The sequence below is a fragment of the Geospiza fortis genome, unplaced genomic scaffold (assembly GCF_000277835.1).
Source record: "Geospiza fortis unplaced genomic scaffold, GeoFor_1.0 scaffold121, whole genome shotgun sequence".
NCBI lineage: Eukaryota > Metazoa > Chordata > Aves > Passeriformes > Thraupidae > Geospiza > Geospiza fortis.
The window spans coordinates 2,001,995-2,024,091 of record NW_005054346.1 but is presented as its reverse complement, the minus strand read 5'-3'; the positions used below and the strand labels follow the sequence as shown (position 1 = coordinate 2,024,091).

General features: G+C 36.6%; 1 protein-coding gene across 4 annotated transcripts in view; it reads left to right on the top strand.

The window, feature by feature from the left end:
* The first annotated feature begins 1,526 nt into the window (after positions 1 to 1,526).
* Positions 1,527 to 22,097, top strand: part of CUNH8orf34 (chromosome unknown C8orf34 homolog) — a 116,526-nt gene continuing 95,955 nt past the window's right edge. For 3 of the 4 annotated variants that reach the window (XM_031058649.1, XM_031058652.1, XM_031058651.1), the window contains exons 1-3: positions 1,527 to 1,670; positions 2,619 to 2,750; positions 11,351 to 11,479. In XM_031058649.1, coding sequence (XP_030914509.1) covers positions 1,529 to 1,670; positions 2,619 to 2,750; positions 11,351 to 11,479 — 403 coding nt within the window. In that variant the 5' untranslated portion in view covers positions 1,527 to 1,528. The remainder of the gene's footprint in view (positions 1,671 to 2,618; positions 2,751 to 11,350; positions 11,480 to 22,097) is intronic. The other variant, XM_031058650.1, reaches the window with a different exon arrangement.

Genomic DNA, 22,097 nt, shown 5'->3' with positions numbered 1-22,097 from the left:
AAGCACTAGATTACATCTTCCCATTGTCACTAATTCTGAATTTTGGCAGGGAAAAGAATAAAGGTTTGCTGTTAGTGTTGCCAAGCAACTAAAATATGAATTACTGCAATTTCAGAATTTTTCTTGTACGATGTATATCGAAGGGTTTCTCCTACCTTGGTAATAGACAGTCCAGATGAAGTTACACTCCGTAGCTCCGACAATTCTAAGATTAGTAAGTAGCTTAATTTCTCCCTGTGGAGTTCCAGTTCAAAACCAGAGACAGCCAGGGTTTTTCATTTCACTGAGGATAAGTATCAAAAATGGCATCACAGAAGATTGTGTCTTAAGAAGAAATGTGGGCAGATGGGGCATATTTTCTCCTTTTTGTGGACAAAGAGAACTTGCTATGCCTTAGCAATCCTGTGTGCAGTTATTCATGTTTGCTGCTATTTGGTATACTTCCTCTGAAGTGCCTTTTCCCAACACACTTAATTGATGGTAATGCTAAATAACTACTGACATTTGAAAAAAAATTTATTACATGAAATTGTGTGGAAAAGATGAAGTGGGGATAGAATTAAGTGCATGTAAGTTGTGTTAAGGTTTATACTTGGGAATAGGAGAAGAGAGAATACATGCTCTGAATAACTTAGCTTAGTTGTTCTGGTTTTTTTTTTATCTTTTTTTTATGTTGTTGTTTGTTAGTTTATTTTTATTTTGTTCTCATTTTGTTGTCCATTCCTGTAATTTTTTACTTCTGTGGAGCTTTGTCATTTTGCAGCAGCGGCCACAGATCTCCTGTACAACTAAATGGGTTTCAGGGTCACCTCACCTGCCCTGAGTCGTTCATTTCCTCTCAGAGCACATGCGCACAGCAGAGCCACAGCCTCTTTCTGGATTCCTAATGTGTTTTATGCCTAGGAAGCCAGAAAGAACCCCAGCAGCAATAATGGAGTGTTTCTTTGTCTGCAGCCCTGCACAGCCAAGGTGCAGACCAGCAGTTGGATAGCATCATTGCATGGCATAGAAGATGCTTTTTGAGGAGTTGCTTTAAAAATCATCTACCTGTTTGATCAGACCTTGGAATTCCCAGATATGTATGCATATTTGAACCAGACAATTGTTCTATGTTTGGATGAGTTGAAAATTCACTAACATTCCTGACACTCCAGTTTCCACTGAGAAGAGGCTTGGACATAGTGGTCACCGAAGAGCTGCTTGTAGCTCTGAAGAGGTGCTGGTTCTAAGTCGTTAAATGGGCAGCATTACTGTTTGGGATAAATCTGAACAGGTAGCAGGGATTGGCTTTTTTAACCTATGTTCCAGTGGATAAGAGACTGCACAGGCTGAGAACACTTCAGATGTGAGCACTTTATAGGACCAAGCTAACAGTAGTTTGAGGAGGTGGATGTTCCAGCTGTTTTCTTCAAATTTGAAAACAAAGCTTTCCTTTATAAATGCTCATTTTCTTTTCGCAAATACAGCATTAGTTTGGGTGCAATATGTTACTAATTTTTTGTTTTGGCTTAATTTTCTAAAGGAGTTGATGACCAAGCTGATAACGGAGACACCTGACCAGCCAATCCCATTTCTAATTGATCATCTTCAGTCCAAGCAGGGAAACCGTGGTCAGCTTCAGAGAACATTGTCTGGCTCTGCTGCCCTCTGGGCAGAGAGTGAAACATCAGGTATGTTCTGTGTGCTGGAAAGGGCTGGTTTCCAGTATAACCTTCCCACACTTGTGTCCATGGTTTCCTGGATGCTCATGTACCTACAGAACAGGTACTGCTTAATGGTTTTGAGCATGCAGGATAGATCCTGTTTATCCAGCAGATACTGAATTTAATATACGTTGCTGTCTGTCAGCTCAGCCTAGGTATGTATCATGTGAATATGCATCAGAGTTACAGAATGGAAACATCCCAGTTTCAGTGAGAGAGGTTCCCTTGCTGGCCTCTTTCTTTGTGTTCTTTTTCCCTCCCATGGTGTATTTGTGCCTGAGATTAAACTCTATTAAGATATTTTCTTTAATAATATATGTTTTTATATACCTATCATCCCAACCCTTAATGAGGAGTTGCTATGCTACTTTATGAACTCCAGTGTGAATAATTTTTGATTGTAAATCTTCAGAAGCATTAAAAATAATATTCTGAAGTAGTATCTGCTCTGATTGTAAAGTAGAAGTCTTGGTTTTCATATTCTGGTACAATCTACTATTACAATATTAGTTTTGTGTTTAAAATTTGGCTAATGATCTGTTTCAGACTGTAGAGCTTAAATAGTTGCTGGCAGCCAAAGTGTTAATTTACTGACAAATCAACCATTTATATCAAATACACAGTTTTAACATAGGCAGTAAAACATGCACATATCATGGACATTAAGTGCTTTTTCATAACAAAAAATAGACCTTTTTAATGAAAAGCATATTTCTAAAAATAATTTCTAAGTATTGATATTTAAAAAGTGGAATAAATATAATAAATATAAAAGCAATCAGAAATAGGAGGAAAAAGGAGCTGTCTATAATTTGGATTGATATACCTTGGGGTATTTTCGATTAATTATTTGTTAAGTCTATGAAAAATGACCCTACAAATGTTATGATTATCTAATTTGATTCTTTTTAACAGAAAATAAAGGAACAAGAAGAGATTTTAGAAATTATGATAAGCCTTGGCAGGTAAATGCAAAAAAGCCTAAAAAGTCAAAGAGCGACCTTGCTGTGTCCAACATTTCTCCACCATCACCGGAGTCCAAGTCATGTAAGAAAGCTTCACTAAATTAATAATTTGTGCATACTTTCCAACCTATAGTATGTTTTTCATTTGAATAAGGTTTAAAATGGAAAGCAAATGGTAAGCAGATGAAATGCCTATATATGTGTATGTTAGAAGAGTTTGATTCTTGCCTTAATCTCACTTGAATTATGAATATTTTATAATGCCCTATGTTGTCATCTGTAGATATAAAAGAATTATGGATATATTGATTAAAATTCAGACTAATATCTGAGTGTCATGCACTATTTTATGTTTGGATACTGATTATGATTTGATGTTTTAGTTTGCATTGCCATTTTGCATGTGTAAAATTTTTTCTGTTGATATTGGTCCTAATAGATTTTTTTTTCTGTGTGTCAGCCAATTCAAAACTATGAATTATGAACAAATACTGTTCAAGGTATAGGAGTAGTGTCAGAAGAACAGGTGTATTGTTCTGAGAGTTGCTGAAGGAATCTAAATGTACGCTGAAAGAAAAGGCAGAGTAGAAGTAGAGCAACTGAAGAGAATATTGTCAACTACCTGTAAAAAATTAGTGAAAATGAAGACAACAGGCCTTAATCAAATATGCTTCCTGTGTACTGGCTATTGAAGAAATCTAATTTTTAAGCTTGATTCTTAATGTTGGGTTTTTTCACAAATAAATATATTTACAATATGCATGCATATATAAATATAGTTACATACCCAGGGAATTGTTTATACAAGATTTTTCTCCAAAATAAATTGAAAAATTAGATTTTCTTCTGTTGACTCTTGTAGCTTTTTGATATTTTTATAATAGCCAAATCTTTATAATGCTGAGTGTGACTAGGTGTACCAGATGAGAACAGAGATATAGTATGGTGCAATAGAAAATTTGTTGTCTTTCCTCGAAAAGCAATATGGTAAAGTCTAGACTTAGGAGTCAAGGAAAATTGCCCAGTGACCTCACTAAGTCAAAATACTACACAGTAATGGGTAAAGTAAATCATGATAAATTTATGCAATAGAAATACTGTGCTTTTGAGTGATTAATAGTCTTGTATGATTATGAAACATTTTTTACTGAGAACAAATAACTGCAACAAGTAAAAATAGCTGTTACAGATAGCTGTGTCCCATTGTACAGGATTTTCTCAGGATAATTTTTTTTAGAAATTGAGTATTTGTCTCTTTTTCTTCTTCATGAAGCACATTGCTTGCTTCAAAAACACTCAAATTTGATCATCAATTCCATTGTGCCTCTCAATGGGCACATGAATTTTTAAATCTGTTCAAAAGACGCATATGTATTTTAATTTATTTTCAAGAATAAATAGAGACATTCCAAAAAATGCTTATAGTCATTCAGTCTGTGTCTTATCTAACAGATTTGCTATAAAACAGCAATTTATGGAAATCCACTGTTAGAAACAGTGGCCAAAAGGTATTGTGAGCTGTTCCTATCGTCATACTGTGTTCCTTCCTTCTGCCCTGTGCTTGCTTTTCAGACTCTGTGGTGTGCATCAAGTAACTTTCATGCCATCTCCTAAAGATCTCAAGTTCTCTGCCTTTGTCCCAGGTAGGGGGGGTGACATCATGTCACTCCCCTCAAACATGTGCCTACTACAAGTTTTGTGCTTGTTAGTCCTTAGGTTGTCCTGTTAGAGGGACAAAGAGGAGGCTGGGCATTCTAAACTATCAGGTCTCATGTCAAGCAAAGAAATATTTTATACATCTGTAAAACAACCAGGGTCAAGGATCTGTCCTTGTGGACTGAAGGAAACTTACTAATACTCTTCAGTTGGTAAGACTTACTCTCAAGCTACCCAAGTCTAGAAACAGCATGTGGGAGTGCAGCTTTGCTTACAAAAGAGGTAGAATTAGGGTGTGCTTAGTGCAGCTGACATTCATAAATAGATGGCACTACATGGGATTGATTCTAAGCATGCTGAAAGAGGAGACTAATATCATTCCAAGGCCATTCTGTCATCTTTGAAAGGTCATAGTTATTGTGGATGTTCCTGATGATTAGAAAAATGCAAATATCTCATTGATTTTGTGGAAGGGCAAACCTCACCCTCTGCAAGGATTATTGAGCAAACTTTCCTGACGGGTGTTCCTAGTCACAAGGAAGAAAATGTGATTTGGAACATTAAGCATGGGTTTATGAGACCATATATGTCTGATCAGATCAACACAGTTGCCCTCTTTGGTGAAATAACTGGCCCTGTAATCAAAGAAACAGCGATGGATGTTTCATACCATGACTTTAGCAAAACCCTTGTCAGCTTCCTGCGTCAGCTTCCAGTTATAAGGATAACTCAGTTGATAAGATATGGACTCAGTAAGTGGGCAAGATGATGCATGGAAAGTTGACTCAGCTGGTGGATTTAAGGGATTGTGACTAGCCAAAAAGTACTTTGAGCTGTTTCTGTCATCATACTGTGTTCCTTCCTTCCTCCAAAGTCCAATTGGAAAGTCTATCTTTAATGGCATGCTCAAGGGACTGGTACTGGGATTGATGCCTTTTAAAAAAATTTCCTAATGCCTTGGATGATGGGCTAGAATTTCTCTTAGGTTTGTGGTTAGACCAAATATGTGGGAAGTGGTTGGTATTCTGGGTGGTAGGAGTACTATTCAGAGGGACAGGTCCAAGGAATGGACTGAGAGGAAACCTCTTGAAGTTCGACATAGGCAAATTCAAAGTCCTACATCTTGGATAGAATGAGCCTGAGCAATAGTATAAACTGGGATATGTGTGTCTAAAAGTAGCTTTGCAGAAAAGATGTGGGATCTGATGGACAAGGGACTTTGAATACGAACCAGCTGTTGCTGTGTGCTCATGCAGTGCTGAAGGTGACCTGCATGCCAGGCTGCAGTAGCAAGAGTAGAGCCAGCAGTGCTTGTTTTTGAGGTGGCATCTGGAGTCCATTGTGAGAAACAGTGATGTACTGGAGCAAGTCCTGTGGAGGTTCACCAAGATGATGACAGGGTTGGAGCATGTGATGGACAAGAAAAAGCTGAAAGAAGTTGGTTTGGTCATACTGAAGAAATGAAAGCTTAGGGGAGATTTCATTGTTACCATCAACTGGTAGGCTGGAGGGTGGATGAGAAGGCATAGTCAGATTTGTCTTCTCAAGAGTGTTTAGTGAAAGGACAAGAGAAAACAAAAATTATATTGCACAAATACTCAAACACAGGAACAGGTTGTCCAGAGAGGCTTTGGAATTGCCATCATGGGGTATATTTAAAACTGAACTGAATGTTCTGAACAACTTCCCCTTGATGGACCAGTCTAGGGCACCAGGTTGGGCTAGAAGACTTCCAGAGGTACTTTCCAGCCTAATTATCCTCTGCTTCCATGCTTTGCTGTTTATGCATTTCTATTTTTTTTTCCATAACACTGATTTATTTAAACCTTAATTAATCTTGTTTTTTTCATTACTTACCCCTGCAATTACTTGTGTCTGCAACTTTTGGGAAATAGTTCGTATATTTGAACTACATTTTCTTTTAGTTGCTATTGCAGAGGTTGGTTTCAGACATGTGCCTTTTTGCCCTATCTTGCTTCTTTTATTTTCTGCCAAATGGATTAATATTCTTATATTAATCTCTCTCTATATATAATCTGTATAAATAGATTAATATTCCAAATGTGCTTTTGACCTTTCTTTCTGGTTTATGCCAAAATCAGCACATAACATGCACCCCTTCAACTACACAGATCAGCAAACAAGTGTGTTTAGAAGGAATTCTGTCCTAATGTGCACACCATTGTTCCATTTGTTTTGTGTCTTCAGCTTCTACCTCTTGTACTTTTTTTCGCAAAGCATCTCCAAAGAGGTAGTAAGGACTCATCTGAGAACCAGAAAGTTTTGGACCTGCGGAGACCTAAAGATTTACTCTCAGATTTGTGTTTAAAAGAAAAGAACAAATCCCCACACCCAGGAATCAAAAAGTACACCCCCAAACTGCCAAAACAACCCCAAAATTTAATGGAGTGTATGAGCTCTATTATGTTCTGTTTCAGAGTTTTTGTCTTGTGACTGTCTGGTTGAAATGATCACGAACTTGTATATTTATTCAGAGCTGTCATTTCATAGGAATATTTGGGAACATGAGGATATTTGATTTATCTAATTTAGAAATATTTTTTTTTCCTTCAGTAGAGTGATATTGATTGCAGTGTGCATGTTATTGCTGCCTAAATGTCTCCTCCTTATGCTTTCAACTTTTTTACTTTTTAGAAAGTTTTTTACTATTTTTTAGAAAGATACCTCCACTCCCTTCTACCTGTTATGATCTCAGGTGCACCTGAAACACACAAACAGTTGTTAATATCTAAGCCATCTGACCGCTTGTTTGGTGTGCGCAAAACCAGAGTTAACCAGAAGCTGCTGCTGTTGTCTGGCAAGGAAGAAGCTTGGAACTAGGGTTGCTTGTGTGTATATAAATGAAATGTTTAAATGATCACGTTCTGTATCTGAAGAAAAACAAATTTGGAAGTTTCAAACTAGTTTGTAAAATAGACTTTTTGTTTCCCAGCAAACTACTTTTGGGCTAAGTAGGTTGATCTCTTCATGTCCATATTAAATCAGATCACAGATCTGATTTCATGCTGCTTCAGTTCAGCATTCTCACCACATCCCGTATTGCAAGTATAATGTTGCATGCTTCTAGTTGCTCTCAGTGGGTCTAGGGTTGTAGCCATCATTCTTTTAGCCTTTTAATATCCAGATACTATGTAAACCAGTTTGGATTTAGTATCAAAGAACTCCAACCTGAGTGCTATTACAAGATTTAAATACATGAGTAATTTTACGGTCAATTATATTATACATATTTTTGTTCTTTGATGTGTAAGATGGCCATACAATGCCTTAATGAAATGTTGGATTTAATGAGCAATTGGTCTGATTCTGTTTGCAGATCATGCATTGAAAAGACTTGTATGGGTAGATAAAACCAGTACTGATCTTGTACCATCATCCAGTAGAAAATAAAGGTGTGCTGATTTGTGACAGAATTTATAACACAATTGTGAATGAATCTAATATGCATTTATGGTCAGGGCACACCACCAGAAAATCAGAAATACTGGTGTGTCTGTCCAGTCTCCTAAGATGAGATGGTGAAATCTCAGCTCCCTAAAGGGAAACTTTACATCTTACAAATGCTACAATGTAGATGTGATAAATCTTCTGAATTACAGGCAAATAATTTCAAGAGGAAGTATTATATAATATATAAAGTTCTCAAGTAACAAAGATGAGATTGAAGTTGTAATGTGATAAGAGAATTGAAATTACTGATAGGATTTTGTGGAATGAGTGAGCGTAATAAAGAAAGATGAAGGTCAGAGTATAATGAAAGGATTTTGCTAAGTGTGTAATGACACGTGCATGTAAAAGAATAATGACAGACTTTGTGCATACAGAGGAGGATCACTTATTTGAGAAGATTCGTAAGAAGGGTCTTATGGTGTTTGCACAGTTCTGAATGCTTCCAACAAAGACATTCATTTGAAAATTACCAGTGCTTGTTGATCCCACAGCTGAGAAGATAAGGGTTTATATTTTGAAAAAGTTTGTAAGCAAGAAGGAAATGAACTTGAAAGAACAAACCTGTGCCACATTATTTTACTAAGTAGATGTTGTTTTAATATCTGTTCATTATTTGAGAGTCTAGGTGTTAGGAAGAACTATGTCTTCTCTAGAAGTAATAAAAATTTCAGTTAGTTCTAATTCTGTTTAACTTCTCTGTTTTGATTCCTCAGAATGAGCCAAACCGTTGTTGAAACAAATTGTATTGAAACAGAAATAATTCATGACAGCATATCTATTTTGGTACCTTTTCACTGAAGTACAGTATGGCTCAGTAAAACACAGCTGATTGTCCACCAGCATGCAGAGCAAGTTTCCACCATAGTTTTGACTGATTTCTCACTATCCATCTACTGAGCTGCAGTCCAAGCTTCTTATGTTTGTGAGACATTTCTCTGAAATGAGCAACCAGGTCACTGTCTCGAGCAAGTGTCTGTACTTTTCAAGAACAAGAGTCTTGAGACTTTCTTTTTCCTCATGTCAGTTGGTCCATGTACTTGGCAGCTGCTGATCCTGGAAACTCCACAGCTGTCAAGTAGCTTATGTCCCATGATAGATTATCATGCTTATCCTTATCCAGCTTATGTCCCATGATAAATTTTGCTTCACAAGCATATGGTTTCTCAAAAATCCTTTTTTATTTTGAAAAAATGTGTTTTGTTTCAAAGTGACATGGTATAAAATTCCAGCTTGTTGAAATTTTCTGCAACCTGGAAGCTCCAAGGTTTGGTCATTTTTTTATGTGGTTTTACTATATTAAATTATTGCCTGTTGGTATTCTGGTGGTATTGTGAGAATTTTTTGGTGTGACAAGTTCAGCATAACCATAGAAAGTCTGTCATACCACTAATGCTGTAGAATATAGTATTGGCACACAGAAGGATGCTGGTAAGATGACTGCAAAAGGACTCAGAAAGAGAGAGAATTCTTTATAGAATTTCTTTTCTAGTTTATAAAAAATTTATATTTACAGTTAGTAATAATTTTGAAAAAATAATAGGTGGAACATTTTGTTTTCTGTAAATAAGCAAAAAAAGGATGAGAAATGATGAAGTTGTGCCGTTTAATTTGTATATGCTACAGTCTGTGAACAGAGTCTTTTGTTACACAAGAATTTATGTAACTTTTAATTGACCTAGAAGTTCTTAATCCAGGGAATTATAAAGTAGTGTTTGAAATTTGTAAGTATCAACAAAAAATTACAAGCTGCTCATCTGAGTAGAGACTGTTCATACTCTAATACCTTAAAGTCTGTATGTATTTACTGGGAACCACTATAGCTCATTATTTCCATTGTCCTCAGAAGGAAATACATTACTTGCCTTTTTTGAACACAGAGCAGAACAAGACTCTGACACTTCAACTTGCTCCTCTCTTCTCTTCTCCTTATTTCCTTCTATTCTTGTCACTGTAGGTCTTTTTAAATGTCTCTTTTGTCTTCTGTCTTTGAGAATGTCTGTAATTGCAGTCTAATACATTAACTTCCCTAATAGCCAGGTTCCTGAGTGGGTATTACAGATCAGGATATACTCTGGGTTGTCAGACTCTCCATGGATGTCTGTTTTGAAATGAGTTGGTTTATGTCCACAGGAGGTAAAATCATTTTATTTGTGAAGGAAGGACTTCAGCATAACTTTGTCCCATTTCTTTACCTGGTAAAGGTAAATATTGACTTAACTCCACAAGGGAAAGTTGAAGTTGATCCAAAGTGGAGCAGATCATGTATTCACACGGAGGAAAGTCAGCATTAAGGCAAATTTCAATACCAAGTTATTTAACACATTTTGTAATAGTTACCAGACTTGATGTCTGAGCATGATTTCCCCATACCATCATAAAAGCAGTCTGAAGTTCCAAATTATCATGAAACCACCTTTTTAGCACAATCTACAGGAGTCTTAAGTTGCCTTCTTAGCATGTAGTGAAAATGATATTTATAAGCATAGATGAGTTGACAACTGTCAAATTAGTAAACAAAAATGTTGAAGCTGGCCAGGATATATTGGATATTTTAGGCTTTTCTTTGAAGTTATTTTTAAGTGAATGGTCAGCAACTAGTAAATGATGGTTGGTAAAAATGCAGCTGGTCCTTTCTGGTGCAAAGGTGGACTAGACATCATCATCTTCACACCAGTGTGCTAATCCTGTGTTTGGAGACAACCAACTGTTGCATTTCTTGGCAAAAGCAGCAGGTCACTTAATTCTGATCTCTGGCAAAAAGAACATCTTAAACTGCAGTTCCAGAAACGGCGTTGTTTTTGTTTTCATTTCTACAAATTGTTCAAAATGTTCACATTGTTCAAAGAAGCTCTGTTCATTGTGTGTCCTACGTATCTCAGACCTCCTCTTTGTTGTAGGTAAACTTAGCTCAGCAGTTGAGATACTGTTATTTTAAAATTAAAGGCTTTGGGAATAGATAATGAGCAGCAGATTGTAAGCTCAGGTCTGTGCTTCCCAAAGGCTGAGTTTGTTTAAGTAGTGCAATGAAGATTAGAGGCTGTACAGCGTGAATGATAAGGATTTTCTTTGTTTCAATGTTTTTTATGAACTTTATGATTTTTGAAAAAGAAAAAAGTTGTTTTAAAATCTGTATCTAAAATTTTTTTTCTTGATAAAATAACGAGCAAAGTCAAAAGTTACTCATTTTTCTTTCAACATTTTTTCATATTGATCCCTAGGCCACACAATTCTTTTTTGTTGTAAATTTGATATCATCATGTACAATATTTTAAATACATTTTTTATATGTTAGTTTTTATTATTTTCAATTATGAATGTTAATTATTCTGTTTACCAATTGATTCATTGCAATAATAATTCAGGTATGTGTTTGTTCACAGATGTTTTTAATTCACATTGATGAAAGAAAATATTTCCAGCAATTAAAATAAAGGGATAGTTAAGTAATTTCCACCCAAGATACTTGGGCTTGTAAACTCACTATGCAGATTTTTTTTACTGTAGGAGTCGGAGCTACCAAATCTAAACTTCATCTATATATCTGTGTATATTTAGTGCCAAGGTCAATAGAGCATCCTAAATGGGATTGGAAGACAAAACCGGAGAACCATGATTTTGATGAACTAAATCATATTCTTCAAGAGAGCAAAAAGCTTGGAAAAGCCCTTGAAAATCTGTCTCGCAGTAAGTTGATTGATTTTAGTTTTTTAATGTAACCATGCAGCCTGAATTGTAATTTGGAAGTATGTATCAGGAAGGTGGTCTTCTATTCAATGAAGACCAAGGTCATTGACATCAGCACTTAAATTCCTGTTAAGGTTTACAGATTGTCTGAGATAATTCAGGAGCTCTCCTGGAAACTGAAACTACCACCCCTGCACTACCTTTTTTTTTTTCATTTTAGTTTTCTACAGAGATCAATGCAAGAGGCTGGTTTAATGAAAATGGTGGGAACATGCAGCAGGAAAATTGCTCCTTTGTGTGGTAGTTAAATGGATTAACCTTTGCAAAACCTTAGCGTCATTGATGGAGTTCAGACCTGTTATTGAAAAACATTTAGCTATTTTGTATCCTTGATTTCATTGACCTTCTAGTTTTCAAAAGAAATTACAATATTTTAAAGCATCTCAAATAAATACTCAGAAACATGAAATACTGTTACTTCATAATAAACCCCATGTATTATCCCTTAAACACTCATGTAATGAGCAGCTCTGAGGCTCACTGGATATGATCAGGAATAGCTGCTCTTTTATTTTTTTCTTTTGCTTTTTTTCCTGTAGAAGAGAATTCTGAAATACATTTGTAGGAGCAAATACTGCTAACAATTTTTAAAGCATGTAATGATGACAAGTACTCTTCGCCATGCTACATGTAAACTAGGTGTGACATGATCTGGGAGGTATTTGTGTGAGAAACGTTTATTTCTTCTTTCATTAAATTTTATCCCTGGAAGTTCTTGAGTCACTGGAGAATTTACAGATAGTGAGGTCTGAGTGAACTGAATGAGGAACAGAAGATTTGTTTTGCAATTAATTTTGAGATTCAGCATTTTTTCAAGTTGTGCAAATATCCAAAACTACTTTTCCCAAATCACACTCTCCCAAATGTTTTAGGTTGATCACGACAGTTATATTCTGAACAATTTTCAAACTTGTATTATAGTTACAGAGCTTTTTTTGGAAAACTTTTCTAGTAAATTGGTCTATCTGCCTGTAAGCATCTCTGGTCAGCATCTCTGATTTGCAGCCTCACTGTTGCCTGACTGTGATGGATGTGGGTGTCATTTTCAAGCTTTTCTCCTTCAGAGACTTGTAGCCAAGCTATGCATAGATACAGAAACAATTTTTTGAATTTCAGAAAGGGTTATTTATTCACTCTCTGGAGATACAAACCAGAGTGATGTGAGAGTTCAATAATTAATGCCTAAATCCACTCTTCAATCTTACATCTTTGTCTTTCCTTCAGAATATTGTGAAGTTTCCACTTTAATCTAGAACTATGCCTATACTTCCTTATACCTGAAATAGATTTTGCAGCATTCTGTACCTCTCCTTGCCCCACAGTTTTCTAACTGGAATATAAAACTGCAGCTCTACTGGGTCCTACACTTGAACTGGGTGAATGTGCCTGGTCACCATTGTAGGAGTCTGTTTTTCATAGTTATTTCACAAATGAACATTCTTCACTGTTTCTTGCTAGTACTTGATCCTTTCTGGTGGTTTGTCAAGATAATATGGGAATTGAATCCCATCCCTCAGAGTGCTTTAATTCACTCACAGCCTGATAATAAGTTCACTTTCATGAATGTGCTCTCTATTTCTTCATCCAGATCATTAATGGAAATATTGTCAGACCTCTTCATGATCCCATTTCAGATCTGACAACAAGTCCTTGAAAGCTACTCAGTAAGTGTATTTTTTCCCACCAGATGTTTTTCTACCTTGCAGTGTTTTCACGTAGATTGTAATTCTCTAATTTTTTTACTGAAGTATCATCTAGGATAGTAAACAGAGCCTTATAGCTGGAGTATTTTGCATCTGCTTCTTTTACTTATCCACTAGGCAAGTTTCCCAGTTGAGAATGCAATTAGACTAATTTAATGTGATTCATTCTTGATAAATTCATGTCAGGTCTTTCTTATCGCCTTTCCATTCCATTAGATGTTGATACATTATTTATTTAACAGCTTTGTCTATGATTCTTGCTGTTGTCTGATTTAGGCTTGGTAGTTAGTAGTTGCCCACATCTTCCCTTTTTCTTTTTCAAAGATACGTATTTGCCCTTCTCTGGCCTCTCTGTTCCTTAAAGACTGTTGCTAATGGATTAGGGGTTTCTTTGGTTGATTAGTTAAATGCTCTAAAATGAATTTCACAAGAGTCTGCTAATTTGAATATATATAAATCACCAGCATATCTTTCAGCTTCCCTTGTCTGGCTTGCAGTTTTTCCTCTTAAAACCACTACTGTTAAGCATCTGGCTGCAACTGATTTTTTTTTTTTTGGTAAAGACTGGAGCAGAGAAATATTGAACACTGGAAATTCCTTATATCATCTCTTATTTACTTTCCTTCTCTTTAATATAATAGTTCTGTATTTTAATTTGTTCTCCTTTTCTAATGTATTTATAGTATCTTTTCTTATGGCTTTTAATGTTCTTTTATAGTTATAATTACTCTGCACTTTAATCTTTTTTCTTGTTGGTGTAATTTAAACACTTGCATCAGATTAATTCTAAGCTGTATCTCCTTGTTTCCAGGGCTTGTTCTTCTGATTTTCACTTCATTTCAAGAAACAAAAAAATCTTTGCTCTTATTTCTTACCTGTCAGCATGATACTGAAAAATCAAAATGAAAAATGTGAAAATTTTGTAAATAGAGAAAAGGTGGAATTTTGAAAATAAATTAATTTTACTGTTCTCGCAGATAGAATGTAGATTGCACATAGGAAATCTTAGGGAGCTTCAATGAATAGAAGGTCTAGGACTTTAAGTATAAGGTGCATGGAACTCATTCTGTGCTATACCCAAACAAACATCACATGTTGTGAATTTTTAAAAAGCCATCACAAGATCCCACATCTACCTCTCCTGAAGCTTGTTTCGGACAGGCTAGTTAGTCCTTTTGTTTCTACAAGCATGCCATGCGTTTAGTGCTGCGTTTGATACTTATCTTATTTTGAAGTGGTGTGGGACAGACACTGGGCTCAACAGCTGAGTACACAAATGATCAAAATGTGTTATTAATGGCTTTTTACAGCACCTTCTCTTTTTTCCTTCAGTATTTCAACAGTGAAGACTGACGCATAAAATGAAATGTTTGAAGTTAAATGAATTTGCCATCAAGTCCTGGAATTTATTTACATTTTAAAGATAAGCTTTGGATCTTTTAGTGAGTTTCCATGACTTTGTTGCCTGTTAGGCAGCTGACATAGCCTGTGAATTAAATTCCAGTTTCTATTGCTTCATTTACTATGCAGTCTAGATACCTGCTTTGAGACAAACTTGTGCACTTCATGTGAAATTAGAACTGCCTGTAAGATTTGGAAGATGAGACTTGGACACTTAGATGTCTGGTCTTTTCTATATTCATCCCTAGTGATTAAAACTAGGGATGGTTGAACTTGCTTTTATTTGGACACTTTCTCCCAATCCCTGTCAAGAGTGAGTAGTTCTGTGCTTTAGTAGGTCTGAGAAACCAGGAAGTGACTTCACACTCAGAGTTGAAAGTATCCTAGGAGTTTTGAGAGTCTGGAGATTATTTTTGTAATTATGGTCCAAGTGTGGTGGAACTTGCTGATTTAAGTATACAATTTTTCAGAGGCATACCCACATGGGAGAGCTGGATTTTGTTTGCTTCTTCAATCAGCTGTATGTCATTGAACTGGATTTGGAACTATCAAGTTATCTATTTAGGGAAGATTTTGGTTTATAAATCAATTTACAGGAATATACTGCATTTCCCTTGTGCATGTTTAATTTTCTTTTATTGCAAGGTCTCCTACCTTTATTGTTGTCATCCTTCTTCCTGTGCTGATCATAAGGAAGAAAAATTCCATCCTGTTTCAAATATATGCCCTTGTATTTCGCCTTCTGGCCTGTTTGCCTTTAAACAGAATTAAAATCTGTAAAGCTAAGGATCTTGCTAATGAATGCCTTTGATCTTGCCTTTGTCATTCTCCTATTTTCTGAGGATGGGAAAATAGATAACAGGATATGGAAACCAGGGAATTATGGGAGTTTTGAGTAGGGGAAAACTGAGGACAAAATCAGTGAGATCGTGCTGCAGTTAGGTGGGAAGTCTGCATATTTGATTAACAACTTTGCATCTTTTATACACACAGTTAAGGATTAGGGTGCATATTGAAAATGTGTGCATATTGAAGGTGCTGGTAACTGCATTTGATGAAAAAAACATCTTCTGCTGTGAGATAGGTACTCTTTCATAATCACAAATAGCCTTTTAGTGAAGGTAACTGACATTTTGTTGGTAGTGTTTAAATGCTTGTTCAGGCCAGGTGTACACTTCAGCTCAGAGGGGAAGAAACAAATTTGTCATGCTTTGAATTCAGTTGATATTCTAAGGTAAAAAATGGTAATAAGTTAACATTTTCCAAAACTATGAATCCAAGTCAGTTTCAGGGATTCCCAGAAACAATGCTATCTATGTATAACCAACAGGAGAGAAATCCTCTTTTGTTTCTTAATTTTGAAGGGGAGTAATCAGTAAACAATCAGTAAATGAGAAAACCATGGTTTCCCATCTAGTAGGAGATACTGCTGGAAGTCATAAGGAATTATAGAATCACAGAATGGTTGAGGTTGGAAGGGACCTCCAGAAGGCATCTGGTCCATCCCTTCTGCTCAGGCAGGCTCACCTAGAGCCAGGTGTCAAGGCTCTTCAATACCTTCAAGAATGAAAGATCTCTAACTCCCTCCAGAGTAGCTCAAACAGTTATTTATCATAATATTAGAATCAGTTGATGTTGTTTATAATTTTGTTAAGAAAGGCAAGCATGATCTTACCCCTTTAAGAAAAGTATAAAATTGTAAAACGTAAAAGCGTATGTTCTGTTTATATTTCACAGAGAAGAAGACAAACAACAAGAGTAAGAATCTCATAACTAGAAGGGTAGAACAAGTTCTAAACAAAATCACAATATGTTAACAAACTGCTGAAATCATGTCCTCAGTTTAGTGGATGAACCTGTGAGTATGTGGGATGTGAGAAGCTTTATATATACATCATGAACTACTTGAATGTATTTAGTAGTCTCTGACAAACACATTAGAATGAGGTTTTCTTTAGAAGCTTCTACACTGTAGGAAACTATTAATGATTTACATTCCACTTATGGAAAATGATCTTTATTTGAATGACACTAACATTTATTTAAGCCAGACATTTCTGATGGTGGTGATCATGATGATATAACTTATATAATGCACATCTTCAGGACACATAACTAGACTTTTGTCAATTGCCTTATGAGGGGCATTGCTTTAGGACATAACATGTTAGTATTTTTTTCAGTTGTATATAGTTGATGGTCTGAAATTAACGTAGAGTCTATAAAGATGACTTCCCTCATATCAGTTGTTCATCTAGCCCTAAATGTGTTCTGCTAGCTGATCCACAGGACTAGTCATCATGTAGAGAATTTTTCCCTTCTTCTCTTCAGCCTGAACTTTAAAATCATGTTATTCTTGCATGAGATCAATGCTTGTGATTTATTTTGAGATCAACATTTTTAGATAAGCTCAATCAAACCTTTAAGGAAGATAATTTTATCTCAGTGCTACAGCTGTTATCTGATACTGCCTTTGCCCATAAAATCCACTTGCTTTTAGTATGATGTATGAGTAATAACACAAAATAATATTTTCTGAGATTGAAAGATGAACAATATGAGCATAAATATTACTCTTCAATTATAAACTGGGGCTTGTATGGCCAGGAGATCACTGCTACTTATAAGTATCTTTTTCCTGCAGATGTTTTAATCACCTTTGTGAAGGTATTCACCATTCTGATCCAACCTCCCCTGGGATTCAGGACTAGAGTCTCTTTTTGAGTTACATTGTCCTTTTCTTTAGTATTTGGCTTGCTTGAAGTTTCTCTACTAATATTGCAGAACTGGGATTTGTGTGACTGTCATCTCAGCTATGGAACTTTCTACTTCTTAGTACAAGCGGGTTGGCATTTGTGGGACAGCACAACATGAGCTATGACTCTGTCCTTGGCTACTGAGTGCTGTGGACTACCCATTTTAACCCACCTATTGCAGTGTGCACCTTCCCCTGAAGAGTTCTGCAGTTTTGATTATTTTCTTCTGAGATGACCTTTGCCTAGGAGAGTTTCTGGGACATAATATTTGTTGGATACTTTGCATTTTATTTCTCTGTGTTTGCATAACTCATTAGTCACTAAACCTAATCCTGAAACCTGTATTGTCTATTGGAGCTGCTCAGAAATTTGGATATAGATATTGTTCAAGTCTAAAGTAAAGATTATTTTGCTAGGGATTAATTATTTTTATCTTTTTTTTAAAGCCAATATGAGGAGGAGGGATTAAATCCATGTTTTCTAGATAGGAACTATAAGATGTATGTTGTGCTCCTGTGTTGACGTGTGGTGCCTTGAAGATGACAGGCCAGGTGTTAGGAGGAATATTATCCTTGTTCAAGATGGATACCACTACAAAAAGTTTAAAGTTGCTTAATAATATGAGAAGACACACCCTCACTGGTAAAAACTCTGAGGTTTTGTTTCAATATGCCTTCACAGAAAATCTCTAAGTTACTACTGGAGGAAAGTGGTAAAATGACTCTCTGTAGGTAAAGGAACATTATAAGAATGTCTATTGTGACAGTCAATGACAAACATATTTTAAAGTTCCTACACAGTAATGAGTGAAATTTTTAGGTTTTTGTGTACTTTTTCGGGGGGAAGAATACTTTGTTTGATGCAACCAGAGCAACCATTTTATCTCCTTTATAATCCAAGAATGGTGTGAAAGAGTTTCAGTTTTCCTTGTTTTCAATATGTGGTTCATAGAGGTACAGGGATTAGAACATACACTGCTGCCTGCTGCAGTATGGCACAAGGTTTTGCCATGGGAAATGCAAGTATATCTAAGATGGCCTGTCCCACCAGTAAGAACATAAGGTTCCCCTGAGAATTTGGAGTTGGAGAATGCATGGGGCGATGAACTGCTGGACAGTTGATACATGATACAATATTTCTGTGTTTATGCTCAAAACTGCAGGATTAGTAATGGTAGAATAAGAGTGCTATTTCTGTCCTGGAGTTTGTTACAGAACCTGTGATATGCACTATGAGGTTGACAGTCCAGCCATCCAGAAGTTCCCTGGCCTGGACTGATCCTGAGAATGAATTTTGTCAAGTTAGTCAGAGTTGCATTGAAGTTGTCTTAGTATGTTGAAACTTTGAATGTCAAAAGCCATGTGTCAAATCCAGAAAGCTTTGCTTGGCAGGTAGGAAAACTGGCTATTGGGAGCTCTGTGGCCATCTTCTGGATGTTTAGGAAAATGCATAAATATTTCCTTGAATATTGAGTTAAATAATGGTAGTATGGCATACATTAAAGTAGTAGCATTTTATTTTTTTATGATTGGGTGCGCATAAGTCTTCTCAGGTGCACATTGTGTGTTTAGAAAAATGCGAGTCTTAAAAAAGCCCCTCAACAAATTATTATTATGTGTTATTTCTTCCTGTAATTATTTAAGGAAGAATAAAAGAATTATAGAAAGAATATAAGAATTATAAAAGCAAAAATAGTAGATATCTCTGATGTTCCAAAACTTTCATTCTTACCAGAACTCCAGATCTGTAATTTCAGGTGTGTATAGCATATGAAAATATTGTCAGATTTAAAGCTACTGTAGAGGTGATCAGGAATAATGCAGCAGTAAGGCATTTTATACCTTGCCATTTTGTAGAATCATAGAATGGTTTGAGTTGGAAGGGACCTTAAAGTTAATTTAGTTCCACCCCTTTCCATGACCTGGAACACCTTTCACTAGATCAAGTTGCTCCAGGCCCCACATAACCTGGGAACACTTCCAGCGATGGGTTATCCATCCACAACTTCTCTGGGCAACCTGTTCCAGTGTTTCCGACCCTCACAGTAAAGAATTTCTTCCTAATATCTAATCTAAACACAGCCTCATTTAGTTTGAAGCTGTTCTATCACTACATGCCCTTGTAAAAATTCCCTCTACAGCTTTTTGTAGCCCCTTTTTAGGTACTGGAAGGTGCTATAAGGTCTCCCCAGAGCCTTCTCTTCTCCAGGCTGAACAAGCCCAACTCTCTCAGGCTGTCTTCATAGGGGAGGTGCTCCAGCCCTTTGAGCACTTTCATGACCTTCCTCTGGACTTGCTCCAGCTGGTCCATGCCCTTGTTTTTTAGGGGGTTTCAGAGCTGGACACTCTCCAGGTGGGGTCTCACAAGAGTGGAGTAGAGGCAGAGAATACCTGCCTTGACCTGCTGGTGACACTGCTTTCGATGCAGCCCAGGGTGGGGTTGGCTTTCTGGGTGCACCTTTCAGGTGCACATTGCTGATTAATGTCAAGCTTCTTGTTTACCAACATTCAGCAGTCCCTCTACCCGGGGCTGCTCTCCGTCCGTTCTGTGCCCAGCCCGTTCTTGTGTTGGGAGTGCTCTGACCCAGGTGTAGGACCTTGCATTTGGGCATGTTGAACTTCCATGAGGTTGGCACAGCCACCCCACCTCTCAGGCCTGCCAAGGTCCCACTGGATGGCATCCGTTCCCTCCAGCTTGTCAACTGCACCACACAGCTTAATGTCATGAGCAAACATGCTGAGGTGCACCTGACCTCGCTGTCCTGTCCATGTTGCTAAAATAAACAGCACCCATTCCAATACCATCCCCTGAGAAATGCCACTCACCGCTGGTTTCCACTTTGACACTGAGCTATTGGCCGCTGTTCTTTGGAGTGTGGCCATCCAGCAATGGCCCTCTGATTGATCCACCCATTAAAGCAATGTCTCTCCAGATTACAGGCAAGGATTTTGTATGGAACAGTGTCAAATGCCCTGCACAAGTCCATGTAGATGATGTCAGTTGCTCTTTTTGAAAAAGACCTGAACTTGTGTTGTGCCTTTTGTTTTGAAAATTGATTTTATGCTGTTGAATTGAGAACATCAAAATCTAAAAATTACTTTTCAAAGAGAAATAATGTCACTGGGTGGAGAAATTAGGTATTGGACAAATAAAGCTCTTCTGCTAAGAAGCGTATGCAAAAGCTAGGCATTTTAAGGACTCGTGGAATTGTTAACAATGTTCAGTTTTCTTTGGAAAGAAAGTTAATTTCTTGGTAAGCTAGAAATGAAGCAGAATGTCCTAAGCAGGAAACCTGTACTGTGGAAGATGCTCATTCTAGACTCCGAAGGATTTTATTAAAATATAATGCAAAGGTTTTGAGAGGTGGCTTTTACATCAGAGAAGATGCTGTAACACTGTATTAATTTACATCTTTATTTTTCCATACTTACCATTGTGCTGCTGCAGATTGTCAAACAGATAGAAGACTGGGATAGCCATGTAAAAAATGGTTTTAATAACCCATGCTAATTTTAAGAGGCGGGACAAACAACTGATTTGGTTTAAATATTAAAAATGTGTAAGGTAAATGGCTAATACAGCATGAGATACACTTTTTAGGCAATCTGCTTAAAGTAGACATGATAATAGTAATTAAAATAGAATAAGTTACAGGTTGTAAGTTATAAGTTAATAAATATAAGTTAATAAATTACATGGTTATTACATTGTTTGTTAGATATATTTCATTTAATCGTAGCATGCCAAACCTTTCTTGCAATCACAGTACATTGTTCTTCCAGTCCTCTTCAGAAACCAAGCTAATGACAGAATGAGTGTTCCAGCTGAGAGAGGCTGTGCTAGCATTAACAGCCCCTCTCCAGATTTGTTGCTGATCAGAGATGGCAGTAGTTGTGGCTGTGGAAAATTTCTGAAGGACTGTAGAAACATGTTCATACCAATTATTTCATTGTTCAGCACCCTTACAGCACAGAGTGTTGTTACCATCCTAAAGTAGAAACAAGTGCCCTGAATTTGTCTTTGTAATTCACCACACAACTGAGTTGGCTGGATACTTGTGATGCCTGATCAAATTTCAGCACCAGTAATTACTTGTAAACGGGAGAATTTTTTTAAAAACATTAAATTGGCAGCTAGTTACCTAAATAATTACCATGTTAAACCTTGCCCATGAGCCTTAGCTGATGCTGGGAAGCAGACTTCTCACCCCTTTATTTGCAATGGTTAGTAAAAGTGGTTGATCTGTTGTATAGTTGTCAGTCACATTATGATATAAAACTATGGCAAATGTCTGTGAGAAACAGCTGCTATAAGAGTAAAGGTAAAGCATACTCCTTTATTTCTGGAGGATTTGCTTTTGATATCAGAAGACCTCTCCCAACAAAGGCAGGAGAGCAGTTTTTAACAGTCCACTTCTTATCTGCTGCTTGGTGTCTTGCAGCAGGGTAATGATGATACAGCTTTAAAACTTCCATTCTCTACATCCACCATCTTGCAGAGTCAGGCTTTAAATACTCTAAGCTGGGGGAAGTCAGAAATTGTTGTTCATAGTAACTTTTATTCTAACAAAGCCATAGGATTTAAGGTTGAATAAACTAGATGTGTCAGTTTTTCTGGTGTTAGGGGTTTTTTTGTGATTAGGATTAAGTTTTGATGGAAAAGGTTACAGTTTGAAGAGGCGACTAAATTGTCAGATTG